This window comes from Mauremys reevesii, linkage group 8, assembly GCF_016161935.1.
Source record: "Mauremys reevesii isolate NIE-2019 linkage group 8, ASM1616193v1, whole genome shotgun sequence".
Taxonomy (NCBI): domain Eukaryota; kingdom Metazoa; phylum Chordata; order Testudines; family Geoemydidae; genus Mauremys; species Mauremys reevesii.
Window position 1 is genome coordinate 27,349,720 of NC_052630.1, and position 15,249 is coordinate 27,364,968.

At 40.5% G+C, this 15,249-nt stretch overlaps 1 protein-coding gene across 19 annotated transcripts in view; it reads left to right on the top strand.

The window, feature by feature from the left end:
• Window positions 1–15,249, top strand: part of TENM2 (teneurin transmembrane protein 2) — a 1,520,094-nt gene that overhangs the window by 717,292 nt on the left and 787,553 nt on the right. For 18 of the 19 annotated variants that reach the window (XM_039484033.1, XM_039484034.1, XM_039484029.1 and 15 more), the window contains one exon: window positions 13,527–13,828. The exons of the other annotated variant lie outside the window; for it this stretch is intronic. In XM_039484033.1, coding sequence (XP_039339967.1) covers window positions 13,603–13,828 — 226 coding nt within the window. In that variant the 5' untranslated portion in view covers window positions 13,527–13,602. The remainder of the gene's footprint in view (window positions 1–13,526; window positions 13,829–15,249) is intronic. 19 annotated transcript variants of the gene reach the window in all.

Consider the following 15,249-nt stretch of genomic DNA (forward strand, 5'->3'; position numbering starts at 1 on the left):
ATCGATCCACTACAAAATCAGGTTTAGGTGTTTTTTGATTCTGTAGACAAGATCAAGACACCACACACATTTAAATTGGAAACTGATAGCCTGCAAATGAACACTTCTTATGGGTTTGTTGCATTGAGGAGACTGCTGCTTCATGGACTGAAATGTTAGGAATATCCGCATAGTTCAAAGAACAGTGTTCTTGAAGGAGGAAGATAATGCAGATGAACTTGCAAAGGATGAAACATCATCAGATTTCCCTTCTTTTCCCCCTCTCAATCCCCCCCACCCAATTTTTTTTTTTGAGTGCCAGGTTTTCAATCCCATTAGACACAGTATCAACACAATTGGACAACAGGATGCATAAGTATGATGGAGTCAGGAAAAGGTTTGCTTTTTTTAGTGGGTGAGAAACTGAAAAGTCTCAGCAGCAAAAATGTAAAAGGCATGCTTTAAACTTAGCAAGCAGCTACCCTGAAGATTTAAATTTGGAGTTTTGGGAATGAAATTGAGCTCTCTGCCAGTTTTTGCAAGCAAACTTTTAAGAGAGACTTGGAAACGGAGGCGCCCATTGATCTCCTTAGCTACATTCACAAGAGATGCCAGTTTCCCTAACATAAAACAGCATTGCATTTTTTTTTGGCTGCATTCCAGTAACCATGGCCGCTAACAAAAGGAGTTTCAGCAAACTAAAATTAATCCTGGGGCGGAGAGGATAGGAGCTGCTAATCTGGGTGCAGAGGAGACTCATGCCAGAGAGACAGGGTTTACATACTATCCCCTGGGTTCATGGGGGACAATGGCTTACCTGATCCCCACTGGCCAATCCATCAGCTCAGTTCATAGACTCATAGACTTTAAGGTCAGAAGGGACCATTATGATCATCTAGTTTGACCTCCTGCACAATGCAGGCCACACAATCTCACCCATCCACTTCTATAACAAACCCCCAACCTATGTCTGAGTTATTGAAGTCCTCAAATTGTGGTTTGAAGACCTCAAGCTGCAGAGAATCCTCCATACATTCCTCTCTTCTTCCTCAGCGGAGTGGGGGATCCTTAAAGAGCCACTATCTCTTTTGTCTGCTGGTCTAGCCAAAGATCCCTCCACACTTTTGAGATTGCAGGAGGTTCATTTGCTGTTGATTTCAGTGGGACCAGGATTATGCATCTTCTCCTTGTCTGTACTAAATTCTGAAATGAATGGTAATAGTTAAAGGACTTGGTAGCTAAAACAGTTTATAGTAAACAAATTAATTTTTCAGTCTTAATGCAGACTATTTCAATCAAACTGGTCATATATATGAATGAAAAACTATTTGTTGTTCACATGCCCATAGGGAAAGAGCATGTGCTTCAGAGCTGCTGTAAAGACTCTCAATGGAAAGTGAAGAATATGTCTGAATTGATTTATGTGAAATTGGAACTCTGTAGTGACCGTTGAAAAGTTGGACTCTTGGGTATTTTGGGTTATATTTTTCCTTCATGGCTTGTCTGCTGTTCTTTAGATTTATGATGGTGCCATCATGACTCATGCTGCTGGATTATTTTCTTTTCATTTTTAGTTTTTAAGAATTGTTTCAAAGTCAGCACTATGAAATTACATATTTGGAAAGTAAGAGCTTGTGATAGTGTCTTGGGAACTTTGATTGCTATTTTTGTTAATTGTTGTTTCTTATGCTCTTATGGTCTCTTTGCTTTAGAATTCTGTTTCTGGATTTTCTCCACTCCCTGGTGGGCTTACCATGTAAATGAAGTGACACAGTATACTTCTTTTTAACTGCTCTACTTGTGTGTCGCATGGTGTGTAAACAGTTCAGCTGCTTGCTATGTAGTCTTTATGGCTATATGATAACACTATAGGTTATGTTTGCTGGCCACCTGCACCCTGCCTACACGTAGGAATTGGCACTGAGTCACTCCCTCATATTCTCACTGAATGCTTCTCCCATGTTAGGACTGGAAAAACTTGCCATTTTACAAATGCCTTTTTTACACTGTGCATTACATTTAATCTTAGTAACCTTTCATCATGGCTTCATTTTATTTGTTTACTTTCCAGACTGAATCTATTATATTTGTATCACTAGATCTTTTTCCAATGTTAATAACAGCATAACCTTAAAATTGTAAAAGATTTATCGATAGACACTTAAACAATTTTAATATTGGGAAAAGTTCTGCAACGGGATGAGAAGTATTTGAGCTTTTTTTTTTATTTTTAACCTGATAGTTGAGCTGAAAGCAAATCTGATGTTACTGTGTGATATTTCTTTAAATAAAATTTCTTCCCTTTCTGTGCAATATACATTGTGTTCCATTATTAACAGAAGAATCAAAACTGAACTTCATATGTCTACTGGCTCTTGTATTCAAAAACATAACCTACATGGTTGGAATAGTAGAATACAAAGTATATGTAGATTTACACTTTGGAATATAGTTTTTAATTTTTTTTGAATTTCTTAATTCTGGGTTTCCTGTTGCAAGAGGTAATGATATCTTTAGCACCTAAGCAGAATATTTCAAAGGCTGCATGCAGTTCTTAATACTTTCTACATATTAGTGAGGTTGCCATTTAATGGGCATGTGTTTAGAAGAAAAACACAGAACCCTGAACTCAGGTCTTGACAAGTTTGACAAGGGACACATTCTCTGTGGCATAAGATCCATCTCACTCGTTGCCTTCAAACTCTGAGGTGACATGGAGACACTGTAGGGTCAGGGGCGGCTCTAGCAATTGCGCCGCCCCAAGCAGGGCGGCACGCCGCGGGGGGCGCTCTGGAGGTCGCCAGTTCCACGGCTCCGGTGGACCTCCTGCAGACGTGCCTGCGGAGGGTCCGCTGGTCCCACAGCTCCGGTGGAGCATCCGCAGGCATGCCTGCGGGAGGTCCACCCGAGCCGCGGGACCAGTGGACCCTCCGCAGGCTTGCCTGCGGCAGGTCCAGCAGAGCCGCCGGACGACCAGACCCTCTGCAGGCACGCCTGCGGGAGGTCCACCGGAGCCGCCTGCCGCCCCCCCCCCCCCCGCTGGCATGCCGCCCCAAGCGCGCGCTTGGCGCGCTGGGGTCTAGAGCCGGCCCTGTGTAGGGTCAACCCGGGGGTCTAGAATTGGAGTGCCTTTTGTACTAGGGCATGTCTACACATACAGCACTGCAGCAGTGTAGCTGTACTGATGCAGGGGCGCCACTGCAGCGCATCTGGTAAAGATGCTCTATGCCAACAGGATAGAACTCTCCCATCGATGTAATAAAACCACCCCCACAAGCAGCATACGCTATGTTGATAGGATAAGCTCTCCTGCCGACATAGTGCTGTGCGCACGAACGCTTATGCCAGTGTAACATATGTTCCTCAGATGGTGGTTTATTCACATCCCTGAGCAACATAAGTTATGCCAACATAGACTGTAGTGTAGATAGAATCTAATGGTATGAAGACCAGTCTGGATCTGGAAGCCATATAGGAGTGTTGTCTGTGTTGGATCTGACTCAGTGTTGCAATCCAAGCTGGAAACCACATGAAAAAGGGTCCTTGTTGCTCTTCATTCTCTCAGATAGTAGAGGAGAGCAAGGAGCTCTTGATGAGTCTGAATAAAAGTTACATACCTTAGTTGATCTTCCTTTACAAGGGGCTAAGTGGTGAGAGTTTGAAAATGTCCTTAACTGCTGGAAGCAATGATGCCTGGTGTCTTTCCTTTTCTTCTAACCAAGCTTAGGTCAGGTATGGTATAGGAACTTGAATGCCATCAAGCAGATATAGGTAAACTATCATCATTTGTCCTTGTCATTATTGATGAATTTTCCAAGCTATGGCATGGGGAAGTGGGAAAAGTGTTTGCATCTCCTGTGCAGTAGATCGCCATACTTAAAGTTCTTTCACATCGTTAAGCACAAGAGCAGCTTTGGGCTACTGCCAATTTGGGTACTAATATATAAAGAAGACCAGGATGAGGAGTAAAGAGGCCGATGGCCCTAGCCCATGGCTGCCAACTTCTCTTTATTGAAGGAATGTACGTGCAGCAGCTGCATTTCCCCTAAAGTACCGGGAGGCATTACAAATTCTTGAAGTACATTGCCTCCCAGAGTTTTCTCTACAGCAATATGGTTCTGTACTGCCTCCTACTCAGAGCTGTGCTTGTCTCCTGCTGTAATGTCTGGACAGATTTTTCATGATTAGCATCTATTTGCTTCCTTCCAGGCTCTGGAACAGACAGGACCATTGACTTACTGGAGGTGTTTGTTTGCTTGTTTAAGTTTATAATATGGTACTCCTGCTAATCATAGTAACCTCCTATGTTCTTACTCTATTTTTGCATACACTTTTCGTATGGCTATAGGCAAATCTTATATCTTGAGAAGGAATGTTTGGTCTTTTGGTTAGAACAGGAGTCTGGACAGCAACACCTTGATTCTGTTCCTGGCTCTTACTGCTGACTTGCTGTGCGACTCTGGAAAACTTGCTTAGGTTTCTGGGCCACAATTTACCTTTCTGTAGAATGGTTATATTAACTTGCATATGTACTCTATTATCCTTGGCTGCAAGATGGAATAAAAATGCAGAGTATTGTTGCTCTCCTGTCTGAGACGCATCTATGTCAATGTCAAATTCATACTACTGAGTGTTTAATCCCTTGATGCCTATGTTGAATTTCATAATACATACCATCAACGCTATCTGAAGTGATGTAGAATTTAAAAATCTAGGCAATACTTCCTTTTAGCAAATCTGATTTTGAAAAAAAATCTATTGAGTTATAACATATTCATCACATGGCTTAGTAATACTTTGTTCCCTTGTGTTCCATTCCTCTCTTTTCCCTTTAACTTCTAGTCAAACTACCTTTAACCTTTAAAACAAGGGATCCCAGTAGGAAACTGTTGTTTTTTGATCAATTTTATGTGTACAAAGGGCAGAGAACTCAGAATAATGTGGTTAATGGCTTATATACACTAAAGGAATCTTTTGTGCGGGGTTTTCATTGCTTTCAAAGCCAAGTTGAATGGGCTCCATTTATTTTTGTAAATGGGTATTTTATTCTTTATTCTATTGAAATCTAAGAATTCCTTTTTAATCAGTCTTTTTATTCCAATATTTTATTCTGATTAAATTTATGACACTAAATCATATCTGCTAAATCCCTGCCCCAAAGAATATAGTCAAAGCTATTAAAGGCCAACAAAGACAAGACCCAGCATGGCCATTCTGTTAATTAAGGGTTTGGACAACTTGAGGATGAAAATGAGGAGAGAAGTGGCTTGAAAGGAAGTATTTATGAGGAAAGGGAGAGGGAAGAGTGTGCTCGCTGGACAAACCTAGGGAGGATAATGTAAGTGTAGTATGTAGTATCAGTTGTGGCATTTGGTTAAAAATTGAAGTAACCCTAGTAACTTCCCTTAGTTCTTTGTATGCTCATTACATTAGGTGAGATTTGACATGTATTGTAACTGACAGTCTCTTCAGTGAAGACCTGACGTTGCATTAGAACCCCTTCCTGGAATGTGTCTATGAGCCCTTATGATCTGGGGTACAGGAGTAGCTGGCCCTTCATGGATTCTTCATCTGGTCAAAAAAAGAGAAAAGTTTCATTAAAATAATAAGTGAGTGATAAGTGATGCTTATAGTTGGAATGAAGCATATACACTTTTATTTTCTCTGGAGCTCTGATGGTAGAACCTTTGTTAGTCTGCATGAATAAAGACACACAAATGAGCAAAGAGAAGAGAAAATAACTAGCAAAATTGAAGAAAGTTGTGTCCTATTTGGGCCAGCAGGACAGAACTGAAATGAGGGGAGCCTGGAAGAGAGAGAGCGAGCTAAATTTAGTCCAAAGGAGGGTCAATCAAGGCATGTACATGGATGGATTTTAGCAGGAATCAGAAGGATAAGGTTATTTTTGGTGATATTAAAGGGGTGGATGCAGCGATTGATTTGTGCATGTGCCATTTTGTCATGTGCATTGTTGCACATATACACTAGGTATAAGTGTAAATACACAATGTATGTGGGAGCATGAGGCATTGTGTGTTTGCAATTTGGCCAGGACTACGTATAATTTGGAAAATATAAACTAATCTAAAAAATGTCAACATGGGAGACATGACAGTTGCACTATCATCAGCCCTTACTATGAGGGAGCCTTCTTCCTGACATCCTTGGCCAAGCTGTAGATCCACTCCAACCCCTTATTCCTCTGAGAATCCCCCTGGAGTGCCAAGCTGCATATCCACTGAACACTCACAAAATTACCAGACCGCTGTTCCAAAGGAACAGTATGCTGCAGCTTACTAGTTACTCCCTAGATCCCAGCTCACACCTAGACAGATAACACGTGAATACGTTTACAGTGAAAATGTGAGTAAGTTGATTTAACAAAGAACAAGGATTCAAATGATTGCAAACAGAAATATTGGAGAAAAGGATTACAGATAAAATCAGTGTGTGTTCTATAGCCTAAACTTACTTTGTAAGATGCCCTCTTGTCTAATATGGTAGTGCTTTACCCAAAGTCCTTCCCACAGTGCTTCTCCACCAGGATAGTTGAGACCACTCTTTCTAACCCCTTCACGAGATCAAGACCTCTGGCAACTTGTCTCCCAAGATGAAGAACGACTGGACATCTTTCTGCATTCCTAGATATGTTAGACCAATCCTTTGTTGTTCACCTGTAAAACAAGGTGTGTTCGCCCTACCTGCTAATTTCTTCCCTCTGCAGCATCTTCATTGCACACTGAGTCAAATGCTGAATTGACTTCCATGGTAGGACACATAATATAAATTGGTTAAACATGGAGAGAAGTATCTCCCATCTTCTGTTGTGGTGGACTCAGTCTCAAGGCACACTACTTCAGAGTGACCTGCCCTTAACTATAAGGCCTTATGTACATATATTAGAAATTATGTTCTTATCTCCTTCCATATTATGTGTATGTGCATTTCACAAAGATTATGATGATCAGTGTGACACAGGCCTTCAGTAGAAACATAATGTGACTCTCTTTAGTGAAATAGAATGTAAATACCAGACCCCAGGAATACCTGTAACCCTTATGTATCGCTGTGCTCTTTGCCATTTGTCATCAAGTGGTTCTTGGGTCACATCTGGTATAGAATGGAGGCAACAGAGAGGAATTAGAAGGGAATCTAAATTCACTTTTGGAGAGAGTGGACCCAATTCTGGTGTAAGAGCAGAGCAGCTCCATTCACTGGAATACAATCTCTCTGGATTTACCTTGAGCTGAGTTTAGAATATGGTCCATGGAGTCTGTGCTGGCGGCAGGGCATACAAGAGGTGGATGATATAAGACTGGGAAGGGGAAACGTCATATGGGAACTGACTGTATAATAAAGGTAGCTGAACCCTGGGATGGAGTGTCTGAGAGAACATTGAGGGGATGATGGTGAGTTCAAAGCAGAAGGCGGATGAACAGGCATTGAAGGAACTGAAGTGCTAGTGAAAGTACATTCAGCAAAAGTAGGATAATAGCCAGGTGAGCAGAGACTTGTAGAAACTAGGGGTGAAATCTTGGCTCCATTGACATGAAGGGTAAAACTTTCATCAACTTAATTGGTGCCAGGATTCCATCCTAGGAGCTGACAGAAAAAGGAGAATGATCCACAATTAAATAATGAAGAAATCTATCATTCATTGCACAGACATTTAGATCCATCTGACTTTTATAAATGTTGGTTAATTTGATCAAGGTGTTAATAAAAAAATTATTTAGACAGTTGTTTCTTGATTAAAAAATATTATCTGCTGACATGATTATACAAAATCGTTAAAACATGCTTAACTGTATTGTGTTAATCCTGCAATGATTCTTTCCATCTTCATTATCAACACTGCAGCAGTTGATCGTTCTTTTTTATGCAGGGAAAATATTTGTATTCTTCAGGCAAATTTTAGGAAATTTAATGTTTAGAATGACCAGCTTGCATTTGAGCTTTAAATCTTTTTCATGGATTTATTCAGCTACACAAATTAAAACATCATAGTAAACGCACGTTAAGCTTGTTTGTATGGTGTTATGTGATTTTTTCCTCCTTTTTATCATGCTACATAAAATGCTCAAACTGTATAAATACCTCTATTGAGAGCGGAGAATTCAGAGTTAGAACTTCTGGGTCCAATTCCCAGGTATGTCGCTGACTCATTGTGTGACCCTGAGCAAGGCACTTACCCCTCTGTGCTTTAGTTGTTTGATCTGTAAAATGAGGATAATACAAACCTACTTCAGGGGGCTTTTATAAGGCTTAATTAATATTTTATAAATGATTTTTGAGTTCCTCAGATGAAAGACACTATGTAAGTGCAAGCTTCCATTGCTGTTAGTTGTGTTGTCCCCTCCTCCCCCCCAAGCAAACAAGGAAACTATTCTGAGGGGGGAAATGTGTTTTTTTTTTTTAAATCTTGGACATCAAAAATTTTAGGAATACAAAGACCTGTCCCACGTGTCATTTTCATTTTCTATTCCTCACATCTTCTTCCATTCCTTTCATATCCTTTATCCTTCTGTCCCTCAGAAACAAACCTAGGTGTATTGGGGAAACAAATCTAGGCATGACTACAGCCCATTTATGTTTGTTTTGCTTGGTAACATAGTGTAGGTTTGTCAGCCTTTATATCAAACAAGGCTTTGATATAACTGGTTGGTTTTAACTCCTTTACTAACTTGGAAAATGGCTATCAACTTTATTTCAATTAATTTTATAATTATGAAGACTTCTTTTTAATCAGCTTAGTCTTTCCAAATGGGGGAAAATTCTCTTCTGGCATGAGAGTCATGGTGAAAACTAGATGTTATAACTACTAGACTGTGATGATCAAAACGTTTAAATGTGTAAAATGCAGGAACCAATTAAAGCTGCTTGAAATAAGACTTTTCAAGAACAACATTCCTTGGATATCCTTAGTGCTCTTTCTCTGAGCTAGAGTGGTGAACACTCCAAATTTGTTTTCAGTAATGGAAAAGGCCAAATGGCTTCTGTTATGTTGCCCTCTTAATAACTGACCAAAGGGTTATGTGAATCATCATTACTTCTCACTACCAATCGTAAAATGAGCATATTGTTTTTCCAATCAAAATGCTTGCTGTTCTTATTCTCAACTGGTAGGCTCTTCCCAGTTTTTCTGGGTATGAACGTTTCTGACCCCAAAGCTAATCTGTTCAGGCACAGGAATCTGCCATACAAAGCAGTCTTCATCACTGGGGCCTGAGTGGTTATCACTGTCTACTCCTCTGCTCAAATTAAAACCCTAAAATGGTTTGGGCCTGGGTTAGAATGGTAGGACTAATTCTGATCTCATTTACACTATGGTAAAAATCAGGAGTTATCCCATAGAAGTTAGTAAAGTGACACCAAAGAAAAAGTGGTATAAGCAAGATTAGAATCTGGTTCTGTGTCTCTGGTGTAAAACCAAGAAAGCTGAGATCACTTAGTGCTTGGTGTTATAACTCCTCTCTTTTAAGCAGGAGCTGATAGTGGGGCATTTTCAGTGAAGGGCACTATACTCGGGGAACTTGTATCTCCTCCAGTGCCAGCTCTAGGTTTTCTGCTGCCCCAAGCAAAAAAAAATTTTGGCAGCCCCTCCCCAGCCCTGGGCTCCCTCCCACCTGCACCCCCTGCCGCCCCAACCCTGGCCTCTTCCCCCCCACACCACCCGCACTCCCTGCTGCCCCAGCCCTGGGCTCCCCCCCACCAGTGCTGACTCCGCCTACTCCCCCCTCGCCTCCAGCCAGTCCGGGCTAGCAGGGTCGGGGTAAGCAGCGGGGCTCCCGGGCTACGCCTCAACCCAGGGTCCCTCCGGCTGGGGCTCCCGCCTCCAGGACCAGCTGGGACCTGGGAGGGCAGAGCTGAGGGGACCGCTTGGCACAAGGCTGAGAAGCCAGGGCAGGGCAGCCCCAGAGGGAGGAGGACGCGGACTCTGCACGGCAGCGCTCTGCCCTCTAGGGCCCCTCTGCTGCTGCTGCTTCTGGCCACTCTGCTGCAGTCCCTGGGTGGCTCAGGCCGCTTCGCCCAGCCCCAGCTGCGGCACCTGCAGGCGGCTCCGTGTGCCCTATGGGGTGGGCTCCAGCACAAGTGTCCCGCTCGGAGCCCGCCCGACCATAGGGTGCGGGTGCTGCTCCCTGATGCAAACCGCAGTGGCCCCAGGGCGCCCCCCGTGCAGGATGTGCTGCTGCTGCCAGGGCTGGCTCTAGGCTTTTGCCGCCCCAAGCAAAAAAAAAAAAAAAAAAAAAGGATGGCTGGAATGCTGCCCCTGAAACTGTGCCACCCCAAGCATGTGCTTGGTTTGCTGGTGCCTGGAGCAAGCCCTGATCTCTTCTTCCTCCCCTTCACTCCCCCCTTCCTCCCAGAAGTCTCAATAAATAAAAGAGAAAATAACTTTTGGGGGTGGGGGTAAGTCTGGCTCATGGGTACAGTGGATGGCATTTAAAATTTAAGTTGCCACGGTGTGGTGTTTGACTTCACTGCTGTATTTACACTTTTGACTATTTGGTAGAATATCCTGCAAATACCATACATTTAATTATCAGAGTTGGTTAATGCTGGTTCTGCTTTTTAGTAGCACCCATGGAAAAATACAACATCCCACCAAATATCCATGCAGCTGTGGGGAAAGTGAAAAAAAACCACATACTACATAAGCTAATTTGGTAGTAGGATAACATTCTTTACATGGCCTAAAAAAGACACCTAAAGCCCACAGCATATCCAGAGGCCTTGTGTTGCATCTCTAGTTAAAGTGGAGGTGGGGAGAGAAGGGTAGGAGATGAATTGTGATGTGGAAGAATACAGATACAGATCAGTCCCAGCTCATGCAAGGACACCCTTCTGTCTCTGCGCTTGCTAGTCCATTGGAGATCCTGCTCTGTTATGGTGGAGAAGGCAATATACCACTTAAATTTACCACATGAACAAAATAAAGGAGGCACAATGACTTTGGCCTCTAAATATTTTAAGTTACACATTTTGCTTCTCTAGTTAGCATACTAGTTAGTTTTTCATTTCATCATTCTCAGGGAACTTGTTTTACTACCAAAAAAAATTTTAAAATGACCATATCATATTTCTTAGGGACCTGTTTCTTGTAATGAGATTTTTCATTAAGTAGGTTGAATACAATTTTTTTTGGAACTGACAGTTTCCAAACTTTAATGTTCCCTTTTTTAATGTTTCCTATTATTTTCATATTCTTAGCACACATACCTAAAACACTAAGTGACATTTTATTTAAGAACATTTTCAGTAAGTCTTCTCTGTCTGAGAGAACTAAAGTTGATAAAAATACTCTTATGTCAGTCTCACACAGGGATATTATAAATGTTTATTAACTATAGTAATCAGGAAAAATGTTTTTTTTTGTTTGCAAACAGTGGAAACCAAATCAGAGAACTTTAATATGTATTAGAACCATCAAGATGAGAAAACAAATTAATTACTCTGAACCTATAGGTAGAAAAAATGTTAATGTGTAACAGGTTTTAAATGCACATTGGGCTGAATACCCTAGGAGTATCTAGGAGGCACACTGTCCGAATACCCTATTTCTGTGGTTAAATGCACTGGTAGTGCATTTGATTATGGTGTTGTGCGTGGGTGGTAAACGAAGATCCCCAATCCTGCAAACACTTAGGTCTTGCATTTAAATTTGGAAAATGTGAGTAGACACATTGAAGTCACTGAAACTGCTCCTGTGCTTAAAATTAAGCAAGTGTGCAAATGGCTGCAGGTTTGAGGACTTAATGCTGCCAGGTTTAAAAAAAATCAGATATTCAAAAGTGCGCTTAGCCATTCAAACTACAGACAGTACAGAAAAACAAGAAAACTGTAGAACATTTTGAATCATCTGTTTGTTGAACTTTTGCAGTCTAACATGATGCACTAGCTCTAGTCCAGGTAGCAGCAGTACTCAGGGGAAAAAAGGATTGGGGGGAAGGAAAGTTTTTTTGTTTTATCTTTAATGTATTGTAATTATAAACAAGAACAATATGTGTGTGGGGGGGGGAACATGTTTTTATATTTCAGAGCTCACAGATTGCAGATTACATGTAGGCGTCTTAAAACAGCTGGCTCTCCTGGTTACCTAACTTCCTCCTCCTGAGAGCAAAATATAGAGAAGAAAACAACAAAAGTAGTATAAATGTCAGCGTTTGAATGCTGGGAAGAAATTTATCTGGTTTACCAACTCCACTGACCAATCACGTCTACTCTGGAGTGGTGAGCTTATTACAAACTAAAGCCCTGATCTTGCAAACATGTATGGTCATACGTAACCTTACTCACATAAGTAATCAGTCTTCAATGGGCCACTGCTCATATGAGTAAAGTTGCACACTTGTTTAAATTAAAAATGCAGATGGGATGTCAGTGATTAACAAGTTAGCCTGCCCAAGAAGTGGGACAATCTGCAAAGTGAACAGTTAAAGCTCATAGTGTTAGTTAATTAGACAGCGGTTTGAAAACAAGTTTTCTGTAATTTGGTAATATAAAGTGAAGGCATCTACTTCTACAAATGATGGAAAGAAGCAATGTGAACCCTCCTTAAGTTAGAAAATGTGGAATGTAACAAAGTTAATTCCTTTGGAGAACTCAGGAAGTACAATTGATAAACGTTGTTGGGTATGTATTTTACAGCTGTATCAAGCATGGTAAGTCTAGGTAAAGTGTGCATGTATAGAAACACTATTTGATTTTATTCATTTGTGTATTGTGTATACACACACATACACACACACACACACACACAAATGAATAAAATCAAATAGTGTTTCTAGCCGTCCAAGACAAATTTATTTTAGGATCAAACGGTTTAACAATTTCAAATGACGTCCAGAAAGTCTTTTTTCTTATCTGGTGTATATACAGATTTGCTCAATTGCAATGGTAGATTGAGAAATTTTTCAACACACATATTTTATTTCTTTAAAAGAGATGGAGGGGGGTTAGGAACGGTGGAGGGGACTGTATGGGTAAAGAAGAAACCGGTAATTATTCTGTTCTAGACCTTGCTGTACACTCACATGGTCACAGCATGTAATGTGTACCATTGTAATTCATAAATGCTGAATATTAATGCCTTATGTTTGTAACTGTCTTTGCATGCTTCAATCTTAATTGTCGATTTCATATGGCACTCCACATTCCAGGCCCTCCTGCAGCAAAAGGAAATAATTAGTTGGTTTGAATCTGTTTTTCTTTGTACTGTTTCGTTGCAAGAGCTAATGTCAGGCTGTCAGAGTTTGTGTTATCAAAGTGCATTCGGAAATCAAAAGATTACAGTAGTTTTTTTATCAATTTTTAAACTCTTCTATAAAAACAAAGTTTAAATGAAACAAATCTTACAGCTAAATGCATTTCCTTTTTCGTCTTTCCCCCATTAAAGTCAATTTATGTAAGTTTATAAGGAACTTAGTGTCAAGGTCTTATTTTCCATCAAGTTTGCCCACTTTGTGTTTCTGAACAAGTGAAGAAAAGTGAAACGTCACAGCATATTGTATCTCCAATTCTCACTCTTTATTATCTTTTGGTTTTAGGTGGTAGAGTGACCAGCCCCAGGATTAAAGATAAACTGTTCTGAAAAAGTTGATTTTTTCTACCTGACTCAGAATAATGGATATAAAAGACCGAAGACACCGCTCTCTAACAAGAGGTCGCTGTGGGAAGGAATGCCGCTATACAAGTTCTTCATTGGACAGTGAGGACTGCCGAGTACCAACTCAGAAGTCCTATAGCTCAAGTGAGACATTGAAGGCCTATGATCATGATACCAGAATGCACTACGGAAATAGAGTTTCTGACCTAGTTCACAGGGAGTCAGACGAGTTTCCAAGACAAGGTATGTGTAAGGCACAACAATTTGTTTTTCTTTTTTTTTGGTCCCAATAATCCCTGGTACACTAGCCACTGTCAGTAATGTATATGTCAGCATGCCAGTAGCATTAGAAATGCATGTAAAATGGAGAAAGGATAATGCTTGTAATTTTACCTGTTTAAAGCAGGAACAGGGTTGCATTTTCAATTAGGAAATTCATTCCCTTCCATTGTCACATTAAGCTGGGAACATTTAGGCTTCCGATCCTGTCAGAAGTCACTTTCTGTAAGTGAGGCAAACCTAGATCACTATGTTAACATATATTTTAAATAGAGAAGCACTAATGACTCCTAACCAGCTGTCATATTTGTCATATATTGGCAAATATTGTAACCTTACAGTATGTCATCTGTATTAGTTTTAGGTATAATAGTGACATTTTCACGTTGCTTTTTGTTTCTTTGATAGATTGGCTGTATTACTAAAATGAGTAAAACATTGTGATTAGCATACAGTAATTACTAATCTGGTACCTTGGAATTTCTCCCCTGTTTCTAACATGTATAATAGAAATAGGATGCTGTTTCTTTTGGCTTCATTTTGTCACTGCAGTTGGCTTATACTTTATTTAATAAAGCAAATAGCAGGAGGAAACACATAATTAATAAATGGCTATAATATATTAGCACCTCACTGAGATTCTAAAACTCATATTAAATTTCAACTTTACACAATTCCCTTTGCATTAACATATATGCAATTTGAATATGCAATATAAAATTGTTTGCTTCAAATATCTATCTAGATTCTACTGAATGAAAGAGAATCTAAACTTCTCTAAGAAATAGCTTAAAATATTTCTCTTTCGGTTAGTTCCTCACTGAACATGTTTCTGCTTCTATTTTGTGAGTTGTCTTAGTAAAGTGAAACACAGCATAATTGTGTGTGTCTTCGGGTGAGGGGGAGAGATGTGTAAACATTGCTTCAGATGAGCAGTCATTGCTTCATTAGATTCATTGGAATCTTTTGCTTCATTAGATTGTCACTTGCCCCAAAATTGCATAGAGGGGAGCTAAAAAGTAAATCAGTTCCACATGAACAATTAGATGTGGTTTAGTATGTAACGTTTGACTGGATTTAGGCAGCTTGAACTTATTAATATGCCCTCTCTTCTTACTCCCCCAAGGAGGAAATAAATCTCTTAGTAAAGTATCATGCTAACATAGGACTCCTCTAACTTTTAAGGCTACCAGTCTAATGGAATCCTATCTCCCTAACAACATGAGATTATTCTCTACAGCACAAGAATAAGAGGCCGCACGGCCCGCCAGCCTGCTCCGGCTCCGCTAGTGTCCCATGAATGGTCAGTCCTGAGACAGGTGCCTTTACTGGTTCTAGTTCCATCAATAGACCAGGTACCATTGACTCTGGGGAGACTGGGGGAA